Raw genomic sequence first — 23,463 nt, 5'->3', positions numbered from 1 at the left:
TCACTAAACACTCGACTTCTCCAGCTGGGGCTGGCTTCTTCTTTGTCGGGAAGAAAGACGGGACCCTGCGTCCGTGTATTGACTTCCGCAGACTGAATGCCTTTACTATCAAGGACTGATACCCCTTACCATTGATAGCTGAACTTTTTGACCGTTTACAGTGGGCCAAGATGTTCTCGAAATTGGATCTGCAAGGAGCCTATAATCTCATCAGAATTCGAGAGGGGGACGAGTGGAAGACTGCTTTCGACACCAGAGATGGACATTACGAGTACCTTGTTATGCCTTTTGGCTTGACTAATGCTCCAGCAGTGTTTCAGCACTTCATTAATGAAATATTCTGAGACTTGCTTTATGTTTGCGTGATAGTCTACCTGGATGACATTCTGATTTTTTCTGCTAACCTACAAGCACATCGACAACATGTTATTCTAGTTTTACAACATCTAAGAGAGAATCATCTTTATGCTAAAATTGAAAAATGTATCTTCGAACAAGAGTCTCTTCCATTTCTGGGACATATCATCTCCAAACAGGGTTTTCAAATGGATCCCTCCAAATTAAAATGCATTCAAGAATGGCCTCAACCTAATGGATTACGTGCTCTTCAATGATTCCTGGATTTCGCCAACTGCTATCGTAGTTTCATCCAGAATTTCTCAAAATTAGCAGCACCCCTCATGGCTCTTACTCGAAAAGGGGCAAACATTAAGTCTTGGCCTGTAGAAGCTGAAGAGGCATTCCGAGCGCTTAAGGACTCGTTCCTTAAAAAGCCTTGCCTTCGGCATCCAGATCCAAGACGCCCATTTGTTGTCGTGGTGGATGCATCAGTCGAAGGAGTAGGAGCTGTCTTAAGCCAGAATGACACCACAGGAACGGCCCATCCTTGTTCTTATTTTTCCAGAAAGTTTTCATCGGCAGAACGTAATTACGCTATCGGCGACAAAGAACTACTTGCTATAAAATTAGCATTTGAAGAATGGCGTCAATGGCTAGAGGGCGCTCAACATGTATTACAGTCTACATGGACCATAACAATCTTGTGTACATCCAGCAAGCCCAACGCTTGAACCCACAGCAAGCTCGGTGGGCGACGTTTTTTACGCGCTTTAACTTTGAATTGCGATATCGAACAGCCAAAAAGAATATTAAGGCAGATGCTTTATCCAGGTCCTTTTCTACAGAGGATATTGAGGAACCTATTCAACACATTATAGACCCAGCATGTATCACCCTTTCTGCAACATTTACCGTTCCAGCTGGTAAAACCGTAGTTCCTAAAAGACTGAGTAATAAGGTACTGGCTTGGGGGCATGACTCACAGTTTGCCAGGCACCCGGGAAGAGCTCTGTCACAAGCACTCCTTCAACAATACTATTGGTGGCCTGAGATGCGCAAGGATATTCAAACTTATGTGAACTCTTGCCCAACTTGTGCGCAACACAAGATTCTGGTTGGAAAAACCTGGGGACTTTTACAGCCATTACCCATACCCAAGAAACCATAGACACACATTTCCACTGATTTTATTGTGGATCTTCCACCTTCAGAGGGTAACACCATGATATGGGTAGTAGTGGATTGTTTTTCGAAAATGGCCCACTTTGTCCCGCTACCCTCCTTCCCGTCTGCTCCTCGCTTAGCTCAACTATTTATGCTCCATATCTTTCGCCTCCATGGCCTCCCCCAACACATCGCATCAAAGTGGAAGAGGTTCTCTGTCTGGTGTGAGGGACACAAATTGGACCCATTCTCCTGTTCCACCTCGAAACTCCTGGACTACCTATTGCATCTCTCTAAGACCAGCCTGAAAACCACCTCCGTGAGGGTCAATCTCAGCGCTATTGTGGTCTGCCACTATGGGGTGGATGGCTCACCCATCTCAATGCAGCCGCTGGTGAAGCACTTCATGTGAGGCCTACTACAGGTCAAGTCTACAATTAGGCCACCAGCAGTGTCGTGGGACCTCAATGTGGTCTTGGCCCACTTAATGAGAGCCCCATTTGAGCCTCTGCAGTGTTGTGACCTGAAGTGTCTATCCTGGAAGGTTATCTTCCTGGTTGTGATCACCTCTGCAAACAGGGTCAGTGAACTTCAGTCTCTAGTGTCGTACTCGCCTTATACAACATTTTTTCATGATGAGGTGGTTCTGCGCATGCTTCCTAAGTTCCTAAGGTGGTGATAGAGTTCCATCTCAGTCAGTCTATAGTCCTACCCATGTTTTTTCCAAAGCCGCATTCACACCAGGACTAGCGGGCTCTGCACACCCTGGACTGCAAAAGGGCCCTAGCTTTTTATCTAGAGCAGCGGTTCTCAACCCTGTCCTGGGGACCCCCCCAGCCAGTCAGGTTTTCAGGATATCCACAATGAATATGTATGAGAGAAAATTTGCATACACTGCCTCCATAACATGCAAATTTTCTCTCATGCATATTCATTGTGGATATCCTAAAAACCCGACTGGCTGGGGGAGTCCCCAGGACAGGGTTGATAACCACTGATCTAGAGCATACAGCGGGCTATAGGCAATCCACACAAGTCTTTGTCTCGTTTGACAAAAATCGACTTGGAGTTGCAGTGTCCAAGCAGAACTTATCGAACTGATTGGCAGATTGTATTTTATTCTGCTGTGCACAGACAAGACTGCAGCTTGGCAGTCATGTTAAGGCTCATTCAGTGCATACCATGGCAGCATCGGTTGTCCACTAGCATGCGGTGCCGTGGAGGAGATCTGCAACGCTGTGACCTGGAGTTCTCTCCATACGTTTGCCACACACTACTTCCTGGATAAGGTCAGTCGACATGACAGCAGTTTTGGTCAGTCAGTCCTCCGCAATCTTTTTCAATGTTGAAACCCAACTCTGCCTACCTTAGGCCCTGGGGTTGGATTCAGGCTGTCTCCCAGTTTGTAGCAGCATGGTTTGTTGGGCACATTGGCACCTGTTAAGTGCTGACTCCTTATAGTTGGGAGCATCCTTTAGCTACATATTCACCCATGTATGAGAACTTATATCCTGCTTGTCCTAGGAGAAAGCAGAGATGCTTATCTGCAACAGGTGTTCTCCTAGGACAGCAGGATGTTAGCCCTCACAAAACCCGCCCACCACCCTGCAGAGTTGGGTTTTGTCAGTGTTTATTTTATTTTTTGGGAATTCTGTGTTACAAGACTGAAGAGGCACCCCGCAAAGATGCATAGATAGTTGCATGCTGGGCATACTCAGTGTGTCAGTCAAAGTTCTAGAAACTTTGACAGAAGTTTTCCATGCTGGGCTTCATCTGATGTCACCCATGAGTGAGGACTAACTTTCTACTGTCCTAAGAGAACACATGTTACAGGGAAGCAACTCTGCTTAACTGTCACTCCATGTAGATTAACCCAGTTAACACAGGTTACGTCTTTTCTTCATTTCCATCCTTAGTCATTAAGGATTCTCTGTGTTTATCCTAAACCCTTTTGAATTCCATTACTGTTCTTGTCTGCACTACCTCTTCTGGTAGGGCATCCAATGCATCCACCATCCTTTACATGAAGAAATATTTTCTGACATTACTCCTGAGCCTACTCGTTCAGAGTTGTAAGCTCCATGGAACAGGGATGGTCTGTATACATCGGTACAGATCTGTGCACATATTGCAGTGCTATATAAATAATATTTTTTAGTAGATGAGGTCTTTTTAGGTATGTATGATTGACAAAACTATTGGTTATGAAACTATTTCAACTATGCTGTATGATCATTCCAGTGGGATACTCTGCAGTTCTTTATGCTTCATGATAAGAAATTACTCAAGTTATATAATGCTTTAGATGATCTTCCATTATCTGTGTTACATGATCGTGAATCATCTGTAATTTAAACTGTAGCTGTTGCATGATTATGAAGTATCTGTCCTATGTGCTGTGGGTCAACTAGATGATCATAAATTATTAACATGGGTAGGTGTCTCTGCATTCCTCCAATTCACCCTTAACAAAATTCGTAAGCAAGACCCAAAATGGAGTTAAAAAGGCTGCAGTTTATTTCATACAACATGAAATCCAAGCCACACAATTATCAACGCCCCAAACAACCCTCCCTCCCCCCGGCGTCTCACACTGACTTGCTGCTTCGCCCCAGCAGCATGCCACCTTGATCCCACTAGCACATGGAACCTCCCTCCTCTAGCATCCAACATTGCCACATAGCTCTCCCTGCTATGCTTCCAGCAGAGAGTACCAGCAATATGGTTGCGAAACTCGCATACTGCCCGCCACATTGTATAGCAACCCACCGAGCTACAAATGCCTCCTGTGCTATGTCCGCATAACAAGGATAATCATATAAATATTTATTTAATTTAGGCTCGGGTTTACCGCCAGGGATGAGGACTTCCTAAACAGTCCTCGACCCCTCCCCAACACTGCGGCCTACCCCCTAACATTAAACATATCTTCCAATGCCTCCTGCAAGGAATTATTGAAAAGATCAAGCCCACATCAGACAAATGAATCCCCCCCCATGAAGACTCAGGCATTCATCTAACACCCAGTCATGGCACAAAAGGAAACCACTCTTTGCCACCACCCAGGCACTGACCTGTTGACCTTCCGAACACCCCTATTCCACGTTGGCTGATCCTTGAACTTGGACCTAACCAGGATGTCTTACCATGTGATAGACCAGCCTAACAGAAGAGGACACCCTGAAGCTAGAGAGGAAAGAGTGTGAAACAGTTAACTGTTCCCCAGGTTAAACCCCTGAAACCCTCCGCCTTGGAAGCGCTACACAAGCGAGCCAATCAGGTGTCTCTAAATTCCGACCTTGCCCAACTCCTGCAACCACCTGGGCACAAGCCATTCCATCAGCCAGGAACTGGGGGAATGGGGGTGCTCAATGGGAGAAGAAGTGGGGGGGGAGGGGGGGTAGGATCCTGCTAAACCCTCTTCCTTTCCCAGGTTCCCATTCCAGAATGCCTACCCTGCCACCATGTTACTGGCAGCAGGGTAAAACTGGGCTTCCCTGCCTTAAATTTATAAATATTGGATAAGAAAAGTTATATATATTGAAATAATTGTATATGTTTGTAAAGTTTGTGTGTGTGTGTGTGTGTGTGTGTATATATATAGATATATAGATAGATATAGATATACTTTTTTTTATTTTTATTTTCTGCTCTTTGTAGCTGGTTGTTGTACACAATAGTTCATGTGCATTGTTGAAAGTCATTTGATTTATTTTTACAGCCTCCAAACCTATTGTTAACAGTATGCTGCGGGATCCCTCCCTGATTCCATACAGAACCCTTGCAAATCAAGTCTTTCAGGTAGGAATCACAACAAGGTCCTCATGTACTTTCTTTACCATTTTTCTATCTCAGTTCTTAAATGTATGGATGTGCATTTGTGTATTGTATATTTGTATGTTTTTGTAATCATATACATGATAATGCTTCCTTCCTTGTGTTTTTAATAGCCTTTCTTTTCTCAATATCAATTTCACATTTTCATATGCCTTTACTAAAGAAATTACCACTTTTTTAAAATTTAGAAAATAGGGTCTTATTCCCTCTCTATCTGCCATATTTTATTTATTTATTTATTTATTTAGGGTTTTTATATACCGACATTCTCGATATACATATCAAATCAAGTCGGTTTCCATATAACAAAACTGTCGCCGGTAAGGCGTTACATTAAACATGGTAAAGGGAAAGGGATATTTTAGAGCCAGAAGTTCCATACAGAAATAATGGAGCATATGTATATATATATGTGGATCCAAAAAAGTTGCCACTGTCAGGTTCTCCTTTGATCCCTGACATGTCCTGAAAAATTGATGATAATAGGACACTAAAAACAGAAATCAATTTTCAAACCCCAGATAACTTATTCGACTAATGTTAGCCAGATAAGTTGTCATGTTGTGTCACCAGACTAAACATACTTTTGAATATCTGCAGATAAAGTTATCCTGTTAAGTTTAGCTGGATAACTTTAAATCTAACTGGCTATGTTTGAATATAGCCAGTTTGATTTAAAGTTATCCAGCTAATGATTGCCAAATAACTTTAGGATTTGGGTGGCCAAATTGAAAAGATATAGCTGTATAAACACAGAGAGTATTTGAAAAAAAACCTGTGTCCTTCTCCCCTCCCTCCCCCAAGAAGTGTTAACGTAGAAGCTAGCTGGCCCGTACCCCATTCCTAAACTCCTCCAAAATCTTAAAAAGAAAATACCTGGGGGGCCCAAAGATCCAAGGAAATTGCCCCCTCCCTTTCAGCATCTTCCCTCAATGATTACAGTTTAGCAAGAAAAGAACGTGTGCCCCATCCCATCCCCTCCAATCCAATCTCAACCCTCTTGCCTCTAGTGGCAGCACCTAAATAGCCCTGACTGCAAGGGCTGTAGTACAAGCCTACTGCTCCAGGTGACATCATACAGTGTCTTGATAGCAATGCTGAAAGCATAACTTTAACCCTGCTCTTGGGGCTGATTAGTTTTAACTGAAAAATTTGTAAGATAACTTTCCCAGCCAACTCATCCCCACCTCAGATCACCCCGAAACACCACTACATTTTCCAGCTAATCCTGTGACCTGTGCCATCTTTGATGTTTGGTGACTAGTTCCTGCTTCCCGTAGTGCTGATAGGGTAATGTGAGGGAAAAAGGAGGGAGATACACTGCACGGCCATCTGAGCCCCATAGACACTGGTGAAGAGATACCAGATGATCCAAAATGGATCCAAGACATTTTCCTGACAAAACTAGAATGCATAAGTAAAAATTAACAACAAACCCTTTTAATTTAAATCTGATTTGTCTTTTTTTTCTTGCTCGTAATGGATTGGTCCATGTCTCTCACACTTCCTCTTCTGTCTTGTAAATGAAAGGGAGCAAGACTACATTTGACTTCTAGCTAACAATCCTCAAAAATAAAATATTTTCCAACATTAGTGGCTCTGGTTTGATGTATTCTATCTGTTTGTTCTTCCTCCTGTTCTTGATCTATGAGTTTCAAATCTGCTTCCATTTTCCTTTTTCTCTTTTCATATTCTTCTCATTTTTCTTCCTTCATATTGCTTCACCTTCTTTATTTGTTCTTTTTCATCCACTGAATGCCTTTCTCTAGATATAAACTCTCGTCTCTACCTTTTTACCTTCTTCTTCATCCCATCCTTCTACTTATCTCACCTCTCTCCTATCTCTTTATACTCTTCCTACCCTGTCCCTACCTTCCCATGCATCTTTCTTTCTTTCTTCTCTCATGCTTTCTTTCTCTATCCTCCTTCCTTTTCCAAGCTATTTCTATCTCCCTCCTGTCCCCAATTTCTTCCTTTTTTTCTCCAAGAAGGATCTACAGATACCTGCTCAAGTAATGAATGACACTGTTATGAAGTTGGGATCAATTCCATATGATGCGGGCAAAGGAAGTAGAAGACTAGTTTAAGAAATATCCATTGTCCCTTTGACATGTATGCCCTTTCTGGTATTCTGGAATTTGAAGCAATTGTTTTTGGGAATACTTACAAAAGATTTAATTTGTATAAAGGGGTTGTGCCCAATAAGTTAAAGAAGGCTGCAGTGCAGCCAGTTGTAAAGAAACCTAGTTTACCAGTGATTGAGCTGTCCAAGATATGTTTATTTTGAACCTCCCTATTTGGGGAAAGTATTAGAGAAATTGATACTGGTAGAGCTTAACAGCTATTTAGAGGAGAATAATTAAGTCCTTTCCAATGTATATTCTATAAGAACCACAATGTGGAAATGATGTTATTTGTCACAGAGCTGTTATTACAGGAAATGGATAATGACTCTGCAGAGGTCATGATTTTTGAACATTTCATCTTCTTTTGACTGACTTGAGAGGATATACTAACTTTGTATATAGTTAGGGACATTCTTAAATGGTTTACTTTTTCCTAAAATATCGTCAACAGCAAGTATTTGTAGGGAATAATAAATCTGCCTGGATTGCTATGGAGTCAGGCATGCCCCAGGTCTCAGCCCTTTATTCAGTTTTATTTAATATCTATTTTTAGCTGGGTGTCAAATAATTGGGAGTTTTGCCATCAGGGGTGTTGCTAGGTACTTACATCCCGGGCACAGGCCCACAGGTCTTTCCACCTTCCTCCCCCCCTCAAGATTTTGATTATTACATTGAAGAATCACAATTACCTCCTTCCATGCACACCACATGGGTTCAAATAGCTGATTGAACAAGCAGGATGAGTGGGTTAGAAGCACAAGGCTCCCAGTGCTGCTCTTATTCCAGCTCGGGCACGCAATTACAAATTATGAATGGAAAATAACTAATTGTACATAAAAGGACATTCAAAGTATAGTCCTCCGAAGTAAAAAACATATAATTTACGTGTATATTGTTGTGCTCCGGGTGTGGATCCTTGGGCCGACCGGCAATATGGGACGGTCGGAAGGCAGACACACACAGTGCGGGATGGATCTTCACCTGGAAACCCGTGACCCCACCAGAGGAGCTGTTAGGGCCCGGGTCGCTAGGACTTAGGTGGCTTCGCCCTGGAAGTCCGAGGTCCCCCCAGGAGGAGCCCGTAGGGACCCGGACCGCTGGGACTTAGGAGAGTCACAGGCGTGAAGGGAAACCGAGGGCGGACAGAAGTCTGGACTGGTAGCTGAAGACAGGAACGAGGAGATGTACCGGAGTCTGGGTATGCAGCAAGTAGTGGATCCAAGAAGCGAGCCAGAGTCGAGGCAGGCAGCGAACAGGCAGAGACGTGAAACAAAACCAGGATCAAGGCAGGCAGCAGGCAGGCAGACTCGTGAGACAAACCAGGATCAAGGCAGGCAGCAGGCAGGCAGAATCGTGAGACAAACCAGGATCAAGGCAGGCAGCAGGCAGGCAGAATCGTGAGACAAACCAGGATCAAGACAGGCAGCAGGCAGGCAGAAACGTGAGACAAACCAGGATCAAGAAACGCAGGATAGCAGCAACTAACTCTCTCCAAGGAGTGACCACGTTGCAAGGCAAAGCAAAGAAGAAAGCTGCGGGTTTAAATCCCCCTCCGGGGCTGACGTCAGAAAGAGGGCGGATCGGCACATCCGGGTGCTGGGAGCTCAAAAGGACAGCCCTCGCGCGCGCGCATTCCCCCGCAGGAGGCGGAGCTATCCTCGGGCTTGCCGGCGTCCCCACGAGGAGGACGCCGCCGCCATGCGGCCAGGCCGGCCCGGAATCGCGCGGCTCGCGGCGCAGGGGGGAGACCCGCGGGGAAGGTAAGAGCCCTGGTCGCTGCGTAAGCGACTGGGGTCGCAACATATATTATATTTACATGCACTGCTGTGGTGCCAACCAGAAAATCCTGCAAAAAGAAAATAAAATCCCACACTGAATCATATGGTATTAGGCCTGTTACAAAGCATGTTTGGTGTGGGTTTGTTCTTCAGAAAGCTATGAGTAAACTGAATTACAATACAGTAAACCTCCCATACAAAATGACATTAACTTCCAGCAGTCACTGTAACAATTCTACCTATGAAAAGACACACTGTAAATATTCCAGCAAATCCTAAAACACCAATACACCTCCTATTAGAAAAGCAGAGCAAGCCAAGCTTCTATAGATCTCTACACAGAAACTACATGCTAGCAGAATACCTCACCTCGTCACACATGCAGAACACAGACAGACCCTCACCAAATACAGAATAAAGGTACATAAAGTATAAATAGAAATGTGCAGACTAAAACTGAACTAGAAACCACAACAAGCCAGACTCTGTATGCAGTGCAACAACAGAAGAACAGAAAGATCACCATTCTTCATAAAACAACCAAAATAAAAAAATATAAAATAATTATAATAGTAAATCAATTCAAATAAAAAGAATGTTTCAAAATAATTGATAAATAGAACATCCAATAATTAAACATTCATGTTTAAAAATTCCCAAATACCAACAAAATATTTCAAAACAGCAAACACATCAATAACACCCAATTATTAAAAATACTAAGGATTTTTAAAAATCTCCTTACCTGGGAATTTATCATTTCTATCACCGTGAGATTTTCATGGATTAGTACGGTAGAAGAGGTACAGAAGCCATCTTCTCTCTCTCTCACACACACGTTTCCCTCTTTCCTTCTCTCATACACAGAGGCTTTTTTCTCACACACAAACACTCTGATACTTCTCTTCTCATACAAACACATTCATATGCTTTCCACTCTCTCATAGATATATACACACTCAGATACTTCCTAGTCTCATACATGCACACACAAACTCAGATACTTCCTACACCCTTATGCACACAAGTACTCAGGTGCTTTCCTCTCTGTCATATATGTACACAGACTCAGATGGTTTCTTCTCTCTCATATGTTTACTCTAGCCTCTCACTTATGCCAGACCTCTCTCTTATTGGCTGCAAGCTAGATGGGTTACTTTAGCAGTCCCAGGCCCTTTTGTCTTTGGCCATGGGTGGGATCAGCTCCATCCCCTCCCCAGGCTCAAAACTTCCAGCTTCCTCCTTCCCCATATGCAGGCTCAAGTCCTCCAATTCACTCTTACTGCCCCATCTCAAATACAACACCCCATCCCCCCCCTAAATTGCTCTCTTCTACCTCCTCCCCTCTCCCAGCTCGCTTCCTTGAACCCTGTGAGGGGGTATCAAGCATCAGTGAGAATGGAAGAGAGCGAGAATTAGTCTTCCATCCCCACTGAGGCTTCACACCCCCCTCCCTCTGTCCTGACCTTCACAGGAAAAGGAAGATTCAACATCTGCCTTTCGTTTGTAATATACAGAGCTGAGCTTCCTCTTCAGTGCTGTTGAGGCTGACACTGCTGGGCTCTCTACTACTGCTGCTGCCTTCTTCCTTCTTTTTCAGCCCCATGGAGGTTGACATCACCCATTCCTCCTTCTGTAGCCAGATTGACTTAAAGCTGCAATCTTCCTCCTCTGGCCAGAAGCAATCTCTTCAACCCCCTCTGGCTCCCTTACCCACTCTGCCTCTGGCCATGACCTGCCCCTGCTGTTTTCAGCTTTCCTATGGGCTGTGTGGCTCGGAACCAAGAAGAGAAAAAAAATTGTTTGGATCCTCCTCCACTCTGCTTGGTAGGAGCAGCTTAAATTTGTTTGTTTTCTTGCCCGCTGTCATTTTGACCCCATTACTGTTGCTACTGCTGCCCTGAAGTGTGCAGCTGAGACTTGGGCATTGATGTTTGCACTCTGGGCATGGGACCCACGTGCCTGGTGCTAACAATGCCCCTGTTTGGCATTACCATTAGAATATATGCTGATGATATACAGTCCTATAGCTGGGAGTATTGATTCTTTTATTGTATTGTCTAGCTGTTTGGGAGTGGTTAACTCCTGGTTTAATCAGATTGATCTGAAGCTGAACGTATCTAAGACCAAAGTTCTCTGAATTGGAAGATCCTTGCCTGCCACAGGCTTGACAAAATTACAGATAAATGGAGTTTTTGGGGAGAGTGCTAGGAACTTGTGTGTCCAAATGGATCGCCGATGGATCTTATGTCCACAGTTGCATGTTGTGTTGCACTCTGCATTTTTCAAACTTCATATTTTTAGACAGCTGAAGTATATTTAGGGACCTCATTTTTGGATTTTAATTTTTAAATTTTCCCAGGAATCTATCAGGGCTTATTATGACAGGAACAAAAACGGAGAAAATCAGTGGAAAAATGTGACTATTTCAGTGTAAATATCTGAGTTTATTTTGATGGACAGAAGCCAGTAAAATAAAAGAATATTAACAGAACCAATGTCAGGAAGTATTTCTTCACGGAGAGGGTGGTGGATGCCTGGAACGCCCTTCCGGAGGAAGTGGTGAAGACCAAAACTGTGAAGGACTTCAAAGGGGAGTGGGATAAATACTGTGGATCCATAAAGTCTAGAGGATGTGAATGAAGAGAAAGAGGCATGGGGGTAGCTTGCGGAAATGACAGCTACTACCTGGAGATTAATACCCTTATTCAATAAACATTCTGTCAATGTGACTCCAGCATTGCTCTATGCTTCAACGGCAAGAGGAAATGTGGTAAATAAGTCTTGCATTCACAAAAAAACAGGGAGTAGCGGGCTTGTTGCAGCAGTTACTAACCCAAACCAAATAAGTCTGATACTTCACTTTCAATGCATATCCAGCATAGCTCTCTGCTTCAATGGCAGGGGGGAAAGACTGATACTTCACTTTCAATGTATATCCAGCATAGCTCTCTGCTTCAACGGCAGGGGGGGAATAAAGAAAAGAGGAATTATATTCAGACAACAACCAACAAGGACTGAATACACAGGGTGGGTAAACAAATAAGCATGGGAGTAGCATGCTTATTGCAGCAGTTACTACCCCTAACCAATTAAGCCAGATACTTCACTTAGATGCAGCTCCAGCACTGCTCTCTACATCAATGGTGGGGGTGGAAGGTAACTAGAACCAAAAAGTTACTAATAAGGGCCAAGAGTAACAGATAAGTATGATAAAAAAAAATGTGAAAGCTTGCTGGGCAGACTGGATGGGCCGTTTGGTCTTCTTTTGCCATCATTTCTACATTTCTATGTAAGCAGATTCTCCCACTCACCCACTCAGCACCATCCCTATCTCTACCCTATCCCATGCCTAGCCTGTCCCTTTCTCTCCCCACACCCCCGAGAATCTCCCTCTTCTCCCCCCCCCCCCACCCCTGCCATTGCAACAGCATTCAATTTTACTAGTCACAGCTCTAGATATCTCCTTTCTTCTTCATCAGCATTCTTGCTGAGGCTTCTGTATTCTGTAGCACTGCACTTCCTTTTTTGTGGGATGAGGGAGTGGTACCAAGCAGCAGGCACTTTAGCTGCTTGATGGGAGGGTGAGACGGGACTTAAAATATAACATCAGAGGCACTGGAGGCAAATGCTTTCACTGGTGGGGGGAGCAAGACATGAAATACCGGCACTGACTTCTAGCAGTTCCTGGAGGCCTTGAGATGCTGCATCTGCAGCTCTGGGGCAGCTTTTTAATCAGCCTAAAATTAGGGTGAAAATCGGTTTCAACTGAAAACAGAGCACCCTAAGTATATCTTAAGGATGCTTCTCCTAGGATAAGCAGGGTGGTAATCCTCACAGATGGGTGACATTATCAGATGGAGCCCGGCATGGAAAACTTTTGTCAAAGTTTCTAGAAGCTGTGACTGGTACACCCGCCCGTTCCTTGCAAGGTCCCCCTTCAGTCTTTTCTTTTCTGTGGTGCAGTTGCTTCGGTTTTGGAGCTCAGGCTCTTAAGAGTACTTTTCTTGTCTTTTTCCCTGTTCTTCTGCAGTCAAACACCAGGTCCCCCTTCTCCAGAGTGTGTCCCCTTCTCGTTGCGGTAGGTTTACATTTTATACCTCCTCTGCAGTCAATACCTGGTGCGCCCCGCCTCGGTAGCTGCCGGCCATAGACCGCATGCCAGTTATTTTTCTTACTTCATGGTGTCGTCCAGTTTTCGCCGGTCCCCCAGTGCCTGCAGACCATGTCCATCATGGACCCACACAAGGTTTGTATTCTTTGCCTGGGAGCATCACACGACGTCCGAGGGTGTCAACTGTGCGATCAGATTCCCCCCCAAGGGCCGTTGCTTGCAGCTGGATAAAATGGAGAAACTTTTTGGCTCCAAGAAGTCTGTTCCATCCATGCCTGCGTCGGAATCATCGATGCTCCAGGGTCAAGGGGAACTGCTCGATACGCTTTCCCTCTCTACACCCCTGGCGGTATCATCTAAGGACCATGGAGACGGTGACCACTCTTCAATGGTCTCTCCACTCACAAGGACATCAGGATCCTCAGCTTCTTCGGCACCGGGGAAAGATTGGGCTGAGGATCGTGGGAGATCCCAGAAACACTGACACCGGTCGACATCGCATGGCACCTATCCCGATGCGGCATCGGCGACTGCCATGCTACCACCGAAGCAACCCCGTGACAAGGAGGCCCCACCCTCCGACAGACCCGGGAGTCCCAGGTGCTCTGAGAAAATAAGAACATAAGAGATTGCCATGCTGGGTCAGACCAAGGGTCCATCAAGCCCAGCATCCTGTTTCCAACAGAAGCTAAACCAGGCCACAAGAACCTGGCAAGTATCCAAACACCAAGAAGATCCCATGCTACTGATGCCAGTAATAGCAGAGGCCATTCCTTAAGTCAATTTGATTAATAGCAGTTAATGGACTTCTCCAAGAACTTATCCAAACCTTTTTTGAACCCAGCTACACTAATTGTACTAACCACATCCTCTGGCAATAAATTCCAGAGCTTAATTGTGCATTGAGTGAAAAATAATTTTCTCCGATTAGTCTTAAATGTGGTACTTGCTAACTTCATGGAGTGCCCCCTAGTCCTTCTATTATCCGAAAGTATAAATAGCCGATTCACATCTACTCGTTTAAGAACTCTCATGATTTTAAAGACCTCTATCATATCCCCACCCCCCCTCAGATGTGGTTAGTGCAGTTAGTATAGCTGTGTTTAAAAAAGGATTGGATAAGTTCTTGGAGGAGAAGTCCATTACCTGCTATTAATTAAGTTGACTTAGATAATAACCACCGCTATTACTAGCAACGGTAACATGGAATAGACTTAGTTTTTGGGTACTTGCCAGGTTCTTATGGCCTGGATTGGCCACTGTTGGAAACAGGATGCTGGGCTTGATGGACCCTTGGTCTGACCCAGTATGGCATGTTCTTTTGTTCTCTCCTCCTGGTTGGCGGAATGCATTTCTTTTTGCTACCAGCAAGCAGGCATTCTGCTACAAGGCCGTGTAAAAGCAGACTCTGTCAAGGCCATGGCAACATCAGTAGTGCACCTCCGTTCGGTGCCGCTTGCTGATATTTGTAAGGCTGCTACCTGGAGTTCTCTCCATACTTTCACAGCCCATTATTGCTTAGATAAGGCTGGCACACAGGATTCCATCTTTGGCCAGTCCATTCTACGCAACTTGTTTTCAGGTTAACTTCCCAACATCTTTCCACCGATCCGTTCAAGGTTTTGGATGCCCTCCTAACCAAATTTCCACCCTTGTTGTTGTGCCTGTTGCACATCTTTGGGGCATTTGGTGCTTTGCTCAGGCATCCTCATAAGAACATAAGAAAATGCCATACTGAGTCAGACCAAGGGTCCATCAAGCCCAGCATCCTGCTTCCAACAGTGGCCAATCCAGGCCACAAGAACCTGGCAAGTACCCAAAAACTAAATCTATTCCATGTTACCATTGCTAATGGCAGTGGCTATTCTCTACGTGAACTTAATAGCAGGTAATGGACTTCTCCTCCAAGAACTTATCCAATCCTTTTTTAAACACAGCTATACTAACCACTAACCACATCCTCTGGCAACAAATTTCAGAGTTTAATTGTGCGTTGAGTAAAAAAGAACTTTCTCCGATTAGTCTTAAATGTGCCACATGCTAACTTCATGGAATGCCCCCTAGTCTTTCTATTATCCGAAAGTGTAAATAACTGATTCACATCTACCCGTTCTAGACCTCTCATGATTTTAAACACCTCTATCATATCTCCCCTCAGTCGTCTCTTCTCCAAGCTGAAAAGTCCTAACCTCTTTAGTCTTTCCTCATAGGGGAGTTGTTCCATTCCCCTTATCATTTTGGTGGCTCTTCTCTGTACCTTCTCCATCGCAATTTTATCTTTTTTGAGATGCGGCGACCAGAATTGTACACAGTATTCAAGGTGCGGTCTCACCATGGAGCGATACAGAGGCATTATGACATTTTCCGTTTTATTCACCATTCCCTTTCTAATAATTCCATCATTCTGTTTGCTTTTTTGACTGCCGTAGCACACTGAACCGACGATTTCAATGTGTTATCCACTATGACACCTAGATCTCTTTCTTGGGTTGTAGCACCTAATATGGAACCCAACATTGTGTAATTATAGCATGGGATATTTTTCCCTATATGCATCACCTTGCACTTATCCACATTAAATTTCATCTGCCATTTGGATGCCCAATTTTCCAGTCTCACAAGGTCTTCCTGCAATTTATCACAATCTGCTTGTGATTTAACTACTCTGAACAATTTTGTGTCATCTGCAAATTTGATTATCTCACTCGTCGTATTTCTTTCCAGATCATTTATAAATATATTGAAAAGTAAGGGTCCCAATACAGATCCCTGAGGCACTCCACTGTCCACTCCCTTCCACTGAGAAAATTGTCCATTTAATCCTACTCTCTGTTTCTTGTCTTTTAGCCAGTTTGCAATCCATGAAAGGACATCGCCACCTATCCCATGACTTTTTACTTTTCCTAGAAGCCTCTCATGAGGAACTTTGTCAAACGCCTTCTGAAAATCCAAGTATACTCAGCTTGGTATTCACCCATATGTGAAGACTATCATCCTGCTTGTCCTGTGAGAAAGCAGAGTTGCTTACCTGTAACAGGTGTTCTCACAGGACAGCAGGATGTTAGTCCTCACGAAACCCACCCGCAGCCCCACGGTGTTGGGTTTGTAACGTTTTGTTGTTTTATTTTTCGGCACTGCCTGTAGCTATCAAATAAGAGTGAAGGGGGACCCCTGCTGGCTGCAGGGTTAATGCCATGCTGGGCATGCCCAGTAGAGGCCAGTCAAAGTTCTAGAAACTTTGATAGAATTTTTTCGTGATTGGGCTCCATCCTGATGATGTCATCCATATGTGAGGACTAACATCCTGCTGTCCTGTGAGAATACCTGTTACAGGTAAGCAACATTTGCTTTCCCCCTTCAGTGGACACTGGATAAGATTCATTATTTGATATGTTTGTTTTAAATTTTGTTTTTGTTTTTGACGATATTAATATCTTGTTTGAGAGATGGCAGGTAACACCTTCTGTTTTCGTTTATGGATTGTTATGCTTTAGTAAAAATGATTATTTTACTCAAGATAGTATTTTGTTGGCAAATGCTTCCTCTTTGGCTGAAGAATGGGGAACTTAACAAACTTAAATCTCTCATTACTTTATTTGGAAGAATAAAAGATGCTGCTTGAGTTATATCACCTTGACCTTTTGGGGAAAAAAAAAAAGTGGTGGCCTTGCTCTGCCTGATTTTAGGGCATATAACATTTTTGCTTACTCTGTTGTGTACAAGAGTGGGTTTCCCGTAATAATAAATTTGATATAAATCAATTAATGGATGAGTGAGTTCATCTATATAGACGTATCAACCTTTTACATGTAAAAGGGTCAAGAAGCCTACTTTTAGAGACGCTATATTTTGGTTAGTTGCTATAAAAAAAAAAAAGCATGGAAATGGTGGAATTAAAATCTGGGACATAAAGCTACAATTTCTCCTTTTACTGTTGCCATTTATTGGCAATATGGATTTTCTAGCTAGACTAGGTGTTTCTGTATTTTATTTGTGGGAAACAGTTGGCCTGCGTTGTGAGACAATTGGTGCAGTTTAAGGAATTTTCCTGGTCATCACCTTTTTGCTTATTTGCAAACAAACCATTATTGTTTATCCATATATAAGAATAATATTAATGATCTTGTATTTACTGATGTGGATGAATCATTTTTAACTTTACACCTAAATTTAATAAGATTTCTATTTCATATAGAAAACCTATCACATGACGAAGCTGGCAGTTATATGGAATGCTGATTTGAGAAGTTCATTATGTGAAACAGTTATTTCTCAGGCTTTTTTCATGTCTTATTGTTGTATCACTGCAGCTAATATATGAGAAATGCAATTCAATATTATTCATTGGATTTATCTTACCAGAGAAAAAGGAACCAAAATGCATCACAGGGACTATTTTATGGGCACGTTTAGCCAAATGTTTATAGAATGTCACAAATTGAGCTCATATTGGAATCAGATCTTCGCGTATTTGGAAATAATTTTACAGTGTAATATACATTGGTCTGGTCCATTGATATATTTAAATCTTTTCCCATAAATTTGTTTTACTCACGGGTGCCAAATGTTTCTCATTCTTTATCTCTTTCTGACTAACAAAGTAATTTTGTTGTACTGGATAAGGAATGAATTATCTATCTTTAGAACTTGGAAAATAAAATTGAAACAACTGGCTCAGTTGTAACTGTTGAAACATTACGAAATATCTCATCCTAGGTGTCTGCATTTTCTTTCAGAGTATTATCAGGTCTGCAGGGGGGACAAGTCTGATGTTTCAGGGCCACAGATCAGATTATTGTATTATGGATTTGTGGTGGTTTTTGCCCATTTATTTATTTATTTGCTATGTACAACTTTTTTTTATATAAATCTTCCTGTTTGTGTAAATGGTTCTGTGATTGTGGGGATATCAGTGGAAAAATCAGGTCAATCATGAAGCTGTTACATTTTGTATATATTTACAGTTCTGGTGATATTAGTGTTTTTTCATCACTTTATTGATGTTTGTTATATTGACTAATAAATATGGTTTAAAGAAAAATAAAAAATTACTGTACCGTACATTAAGATAATTAAATATTCTAAGTTGTACCCTCACAGATAAATTTTAAAACAAGCGTGTGTGCACCCAAAAACACGCGTATTGGCACATAAGCAGAGATATGCTTAATTTTATATCGTGCATGCAAGTACACATATATCATTTGAAATATCCCTGCCATGCATATATGTGCAGCATTTATGCGCATATTTTAATAACATGCTTGTATAATTGAGAGAGAGACAATATGACACTTTATATATCTCCCATTGTAAGAGGGGCACTTTCAACTGAGGGTAGGTTCTGGGGGGGGGGGGGGGGGGTACAAGAGTCTGCATACCCTTGCTCCCTAGGCAGGCCAATGTTACACCGCCTCCACCCAAAACCCACCCTGAGTTGAAAGTGCCCCTCTTAGAGCTTGTGTCGTTCAGGCCTTAAGATCAAGTGGGTCCCTTGTCCTATCACCTTGATGATGCATGCTTTTGCCTCCATGGGTTTACTGGGACCCTCACACTTGCTTGGTGCTATTTTCTTGCCTAGAGTTCTCAGCAGTGGTGCTATGCACAAAGTCTTGGCAACTATTCTGTTTAACTGTTGTGTGTGAGAAGGACTATGAAAATAGAGAAAATATGGGGACCTGCAGACAGGAAGAAAGGAAAGAGAACGTTGTGAGGAAGAAATAAGATAAGAGGGAGAAGAATCAGAATGCAAAAGGTGAGGAAAGGAATAAAATGCAATGAATAGTAGTTGTATTGAATTGGAAGGAGATAGAAGATGTAAGCTCATACTGTATGTGTGTACGGTGACAAGAAACTGAAGTAGAAAAAGCTAGAAGAAATGATAGAGTTGAGGAAAAAATGGACATAGAAAAAGGAAAAACTTAAGAGGCAAAGGGAAGAAATAAGAGCAGTAGGAAATGGAACACTAAGGAAAATCAAATAAAGCAAGACAAGCCAAGGAAAATACTTAAGTTTGCTCAGCAGTGTGGTGGTACAGTATTATTATCTTTCCCTTTTAGCTATCTCTTTTAACATGGCATTCCTATTTTCATATCTTACCCTTTTGATTTGCTCTGTCTAATCTAGGACATTGTTCACTTGAAAAATATTCTGACATGGACAATGATTTTGGATCTTTCTATATAAATCCAAATGTATTCTTTCCCTTCCACTATGACTTTATTTCAACCCTCTTCTTCCCTGTTCTATATATATCTACGTTCTGTTTCTCCCTCTTTCTGTATATTTTCTGCCTTCATTCAGTCTTCTCCTTTCTTATACTTTCTTTTCTGTGCTTCCTTGTTCTCTCTTCTCATTCTCTCTTTCTCTTCAGTGGCTCTGCTGGTATCTGCCTAGCAGAGGACCAGGTTTTAAACCTCATTTAATTACTGTCACTATAAAGCATCTGTGGGTTAGAGTGCACCATAAATGAAATTTTTCATTTTTTAATAGCATGCTTTTATTGTGAAGAAAATGCATGCATTTTATTTTTTTCTATGATTAAATCTCAAACGCTCTTGATAGCTTTTTTGAAGAAAAATTATTATTATATTATATTAATTACTGCTTTTAAGATTCTTTGTATCTGTAATATTGTTTTTCCTTGTCATCTTGGTTTATATTGCGGCTTTTGTCTTCACAGTGCACTCTGAATGACTGCTGCTATGGACCGTTGGTGGATTGCATCAAGCAGTATCCTTTCCCCATAAAGTTGTAGGTGCAGGATTAATGAGCTTGGGCTGTGGAGAGAAGGCATATACTTTTAACTTGACATAACGTTCTGCTTCACAAGATACGTTTCCTAGTTGAATGTTTTACATTCCATCAGCTGGGAGCTTGCTGCAGCCTTTGCTTAAAACCACAATACTACCCAAGATAAGCTGCACAATAATTCATTCAGTAATTGGAACAAATTAAGCTATTTCAGTTCTCCCTTTTTCAATCATTCCTGAAAGTTTTGAAAACTCTTCCTACTTAGACGTAAACATTCCTTTGGGCTTGAGAAAATCAGGGTTCTGCTTGTGATAGCAGCCATCAGAAACCTGTGCTTTTAAAACATGAACGCAATGTGCAGATGAAGACTTCAGGAAGGGAAGTTTTAAAAATAGGAACATAGTCATAATAAAAGGTACACATCTTTTATTCCTAATGTTAAAATTTAAGGAAAAATGTATTTATGCAAAAATGGAAAAAGAGGAACAGAGATAAACATGTTTGTTGCATACTGCTGTTTTAAGTTCTAATTAAACAGATCATGATAAAAATGGTAGCCTGGCAGGTCTACATTGACCAGCTTTAAGCAGTAGTAACATAGAAACATAGAAATGACGGCAGAAAAAAGACCAAACGGCCTATCCAGTCTGCCCAGCAAGCTCCCACACTTATTTTCCCACTTATTAACCCACCAAGTTCAGGGCCCTTATTTGGTAACTGTTTGATTCGAATTTCCTGCCACCCCCTGCCGCTGATACAGAGAGTAATGTTGGAGTTGCATCAAAAGTGAAGCAGAAGGCTTAATGGTTAAGGGTAGTAACCGCCACATCAAGCAAATTACCCCGATGCTTGTTTACCAAACCTGCACAGATCAGTGCCTTGCTGGATGTTGTCTGAATGTAAATCCTCTTTTCCACATTTTCCCCTGCCAATGAAATAGAGAGCAATGCTAGATTTTACATTCAAAGTGAAGTATCAGGCTAGCCTCTTTGCAGGCTCTGTTCCTCCTAATATTGTTTTTTCTTTGATTTTTTTCCTTTTGTTAGTTATGAGGTATATAGTTAATGTTGCAATCGCAGGGGTATGATCACTTGCTCTGGAGAGATGTAAGCCCTTAGACCACGGTGCAGCTCAGGGCGGAGCCCCATGACACACTGTGGGAGGTGAGAGTGTCCTAGCACAGGCTGGAGCTGGAACAAGGCTGGACATGGAACATCACAGGAACTGATACAAGGCAGGCTCAGGCCTCCACTGGACCTACATGCAGAAATGAGACCCAGCAATGCAAGGCTGGTCTCAAGAGTAGCCCTCCAGCCACTCAGTAGCCCTTCTGGGAACGCCGCTTGGGAACGATGATTGCATGAGGCCAGACAAAGGCTGAGGACAGGAACATGACAGGACATGGAACTGAACGAAGACCCGAGGACTCGAGGAACTTGGAAGACTCAGATGAAGAATCAAGGAACTTGGAAGACTCGGATGGGGACTTGAAGAACTTGGAAAACTTGGACGAAGTCTCGAGGAACTTTGAAGACTCAGGTTCGGATTTAGGATTCGGGCACTAGTACAAGATGAGTATTGCACTGCAGCGTGCCCTACACCGCCACCCGTGGCTGGTTGCAGACCACACTGAAGCGGAGCAGGCTCTGGTTTGAGTCTAGGGCATAGACAGAAGCAGGAACAAGGAACTCCAAAGATCCAAAGACCAGGAACAGGATTCAAGACTCAGGATTCAAGACTCAAGATTCAGAACTCGGATTCAGGAATAGACCTCGGTGTTAAAAGCAAGGGTTTTTGGAGACTTGCGCTGCAGACATGAAGACAGGTCTTGTGCCACGAAGTGCCCTACACAGACTCCAATGGACTGGTCATGGACCACGAAGGGGCATGCCAAGAAAGGTGGACAAGAAGGAAACCTGAAAGCAGGATGAAGAGGCAGAGACTGGAACATCAGGAACTTGGAACAGGCAAGGAAGGAGCTCAAACGAAGAACAGTAAATCCATGAGAGACCAGGAGCATCTAGGAACATCTAACATGAAGACCATCAAGACAGGTGAAGACCACAGAGAACCTTGCACAGAGGAGAAACCACAGATAAACCGTGAGGATCCATGCGAAGGCCCCGAGGAGTGGAAGCAGATCCCTTTTATAGGGCTGGACATGGCACAGGCTGATGACATTATCCGTTGGGGCCGCGGGGCTTTTCCCGTCACCTGGCCCTTTAAAAGTAAAGCAGAGGTGCGAGCTTAAGCAGAGCCCATGGAAGAAGGAGGAAGTCGGCCTCGGTGGCAACCCTGCCGCAAAGAGGTGAAAGCAACGGCTGATTCCCCTGCTGCGCAGAGATTTTCCCGTCAGCAGCTCCTGCAGCGAGAGGGAAAAGACAGTGGCGTCGGGCTGTTTAGGTGCGGCAGCAAGCAGTGGCGATCCCAGGCGTCATAGGCCACATCAAAAACAGTGGACCGGTGGTGTCGGGCTGGAGGGTGAGTGAGGCTGCTTGTGGTTGGGACCTGCAAGCGCAACAGCACCCCCTCTTCAGCCTCTTCTCTTCAGCTGAAGACAAGAAGGTATAGCTTCTATACCAAGTAAAGAACTTGGGGGACCAAACATAAGCTCTCAAGATGCTTGGAAGGAGCTGAAGAGAGGAGCCATTTGAAACATACTGAAGACAGGACGAAGACCATTAAACTTGGCGAAACATGACCCAGCTTTACTGAAGGTGCTGAAGGGAAAATAGCATTTTTGAGAATCTGTTCAATTCTTAAGCTTTCAGTTGGTTGTAACAGTAGTATGACACATTAAAGTTAATCCTAGTTATACAGTTAGCGCTCTGTTGCTGATTTTATAGCTGGAAGAGTTGAAATGCGTAAATCAGACGGCAAACTGGTATTAGCGAAGTGAGCTCTGATGACTGAAAGGATGTAGATCAGAAGCAGCATCTTAGAGAGTAAATTCAATTCCTAGACGCTTAATTAACTGAAGTGAAAGTGTGGAACACAGTAAGGTTGATGTCTCCAGTAGCAGTAGTGATGTTACTCACAACATTACTGTTTTATCTAGTAGCTGGAAATGTTGTACCAGAATAGAGGAGTAGCCAGCTTGCATAACTAGAGGCAAGGTGGTTCTTGAGTAGGCCAAGGGTCTGAAAACAGGGACAATTAAAAAGGGGCCATAGAGGATGACGTTGAAGGCGATAGGCTAAGCTTGAAGAAGTACCATTACTCCTCTTGGCAGCAAATGTTGCATGGAGTTGACGTGGGCAAGCTGACTGGGCAAAAGATTACCAATGGCGAGTTCTGGAGAGTAGGCTCATATCCAACAGAGTGGTTGTTAGATGAAAACTCAGTAGAAGAT

General features: G+C 43.1%; 1 protein-coding gene across 3 annotated transcripts in view; it reads left to right on the top strand.

The window, feature by feature from the left end:
* The window catches only part of C4H15orf41 (chromosome 4 C15orf41 homolog), a 1,060,100-nt gene that overhangs the window by 411,169 nt on the left and 625,468 nt on the right, over nt 1–23,463 (top strand). For all 3 annotated transcript variants that reach the window (XM_029600207.1, XM_029600206.1, XM_029600209.1), the window contains 2 exons: nt 5,225–5,304; nt 20,041–20,090. In XM_029600207.1, the coding sequence (XP_029456067.1) occupies nt 5,225–5,304; nt 20,041–20,090 (130 nt within the window). The remainder of the gene's footprint in view (nt 1–5,224; nt 5,305–20,040; nt 20,091–23,463) is intronic.

The sequence above is a fragment of the Rhinatrema bivittatum genome, chromosome 4 (assembly GCF_901001135.1).
Source record: "Rhinatrema bivittatum chromosome 4, aRhiBiv1.1, whole genome shotgun sequence".
Classification (NCBI taxonomy): Eukaryota; Metazoa; Chordata; class Amphibia; order Gymnophiona; family Rhinatrematidae; genus Rhinatrema; species Rhinatrema bivittatum.
This window is presented reverse-complemented; position numbering and strand designations above follow the sequence as displayed.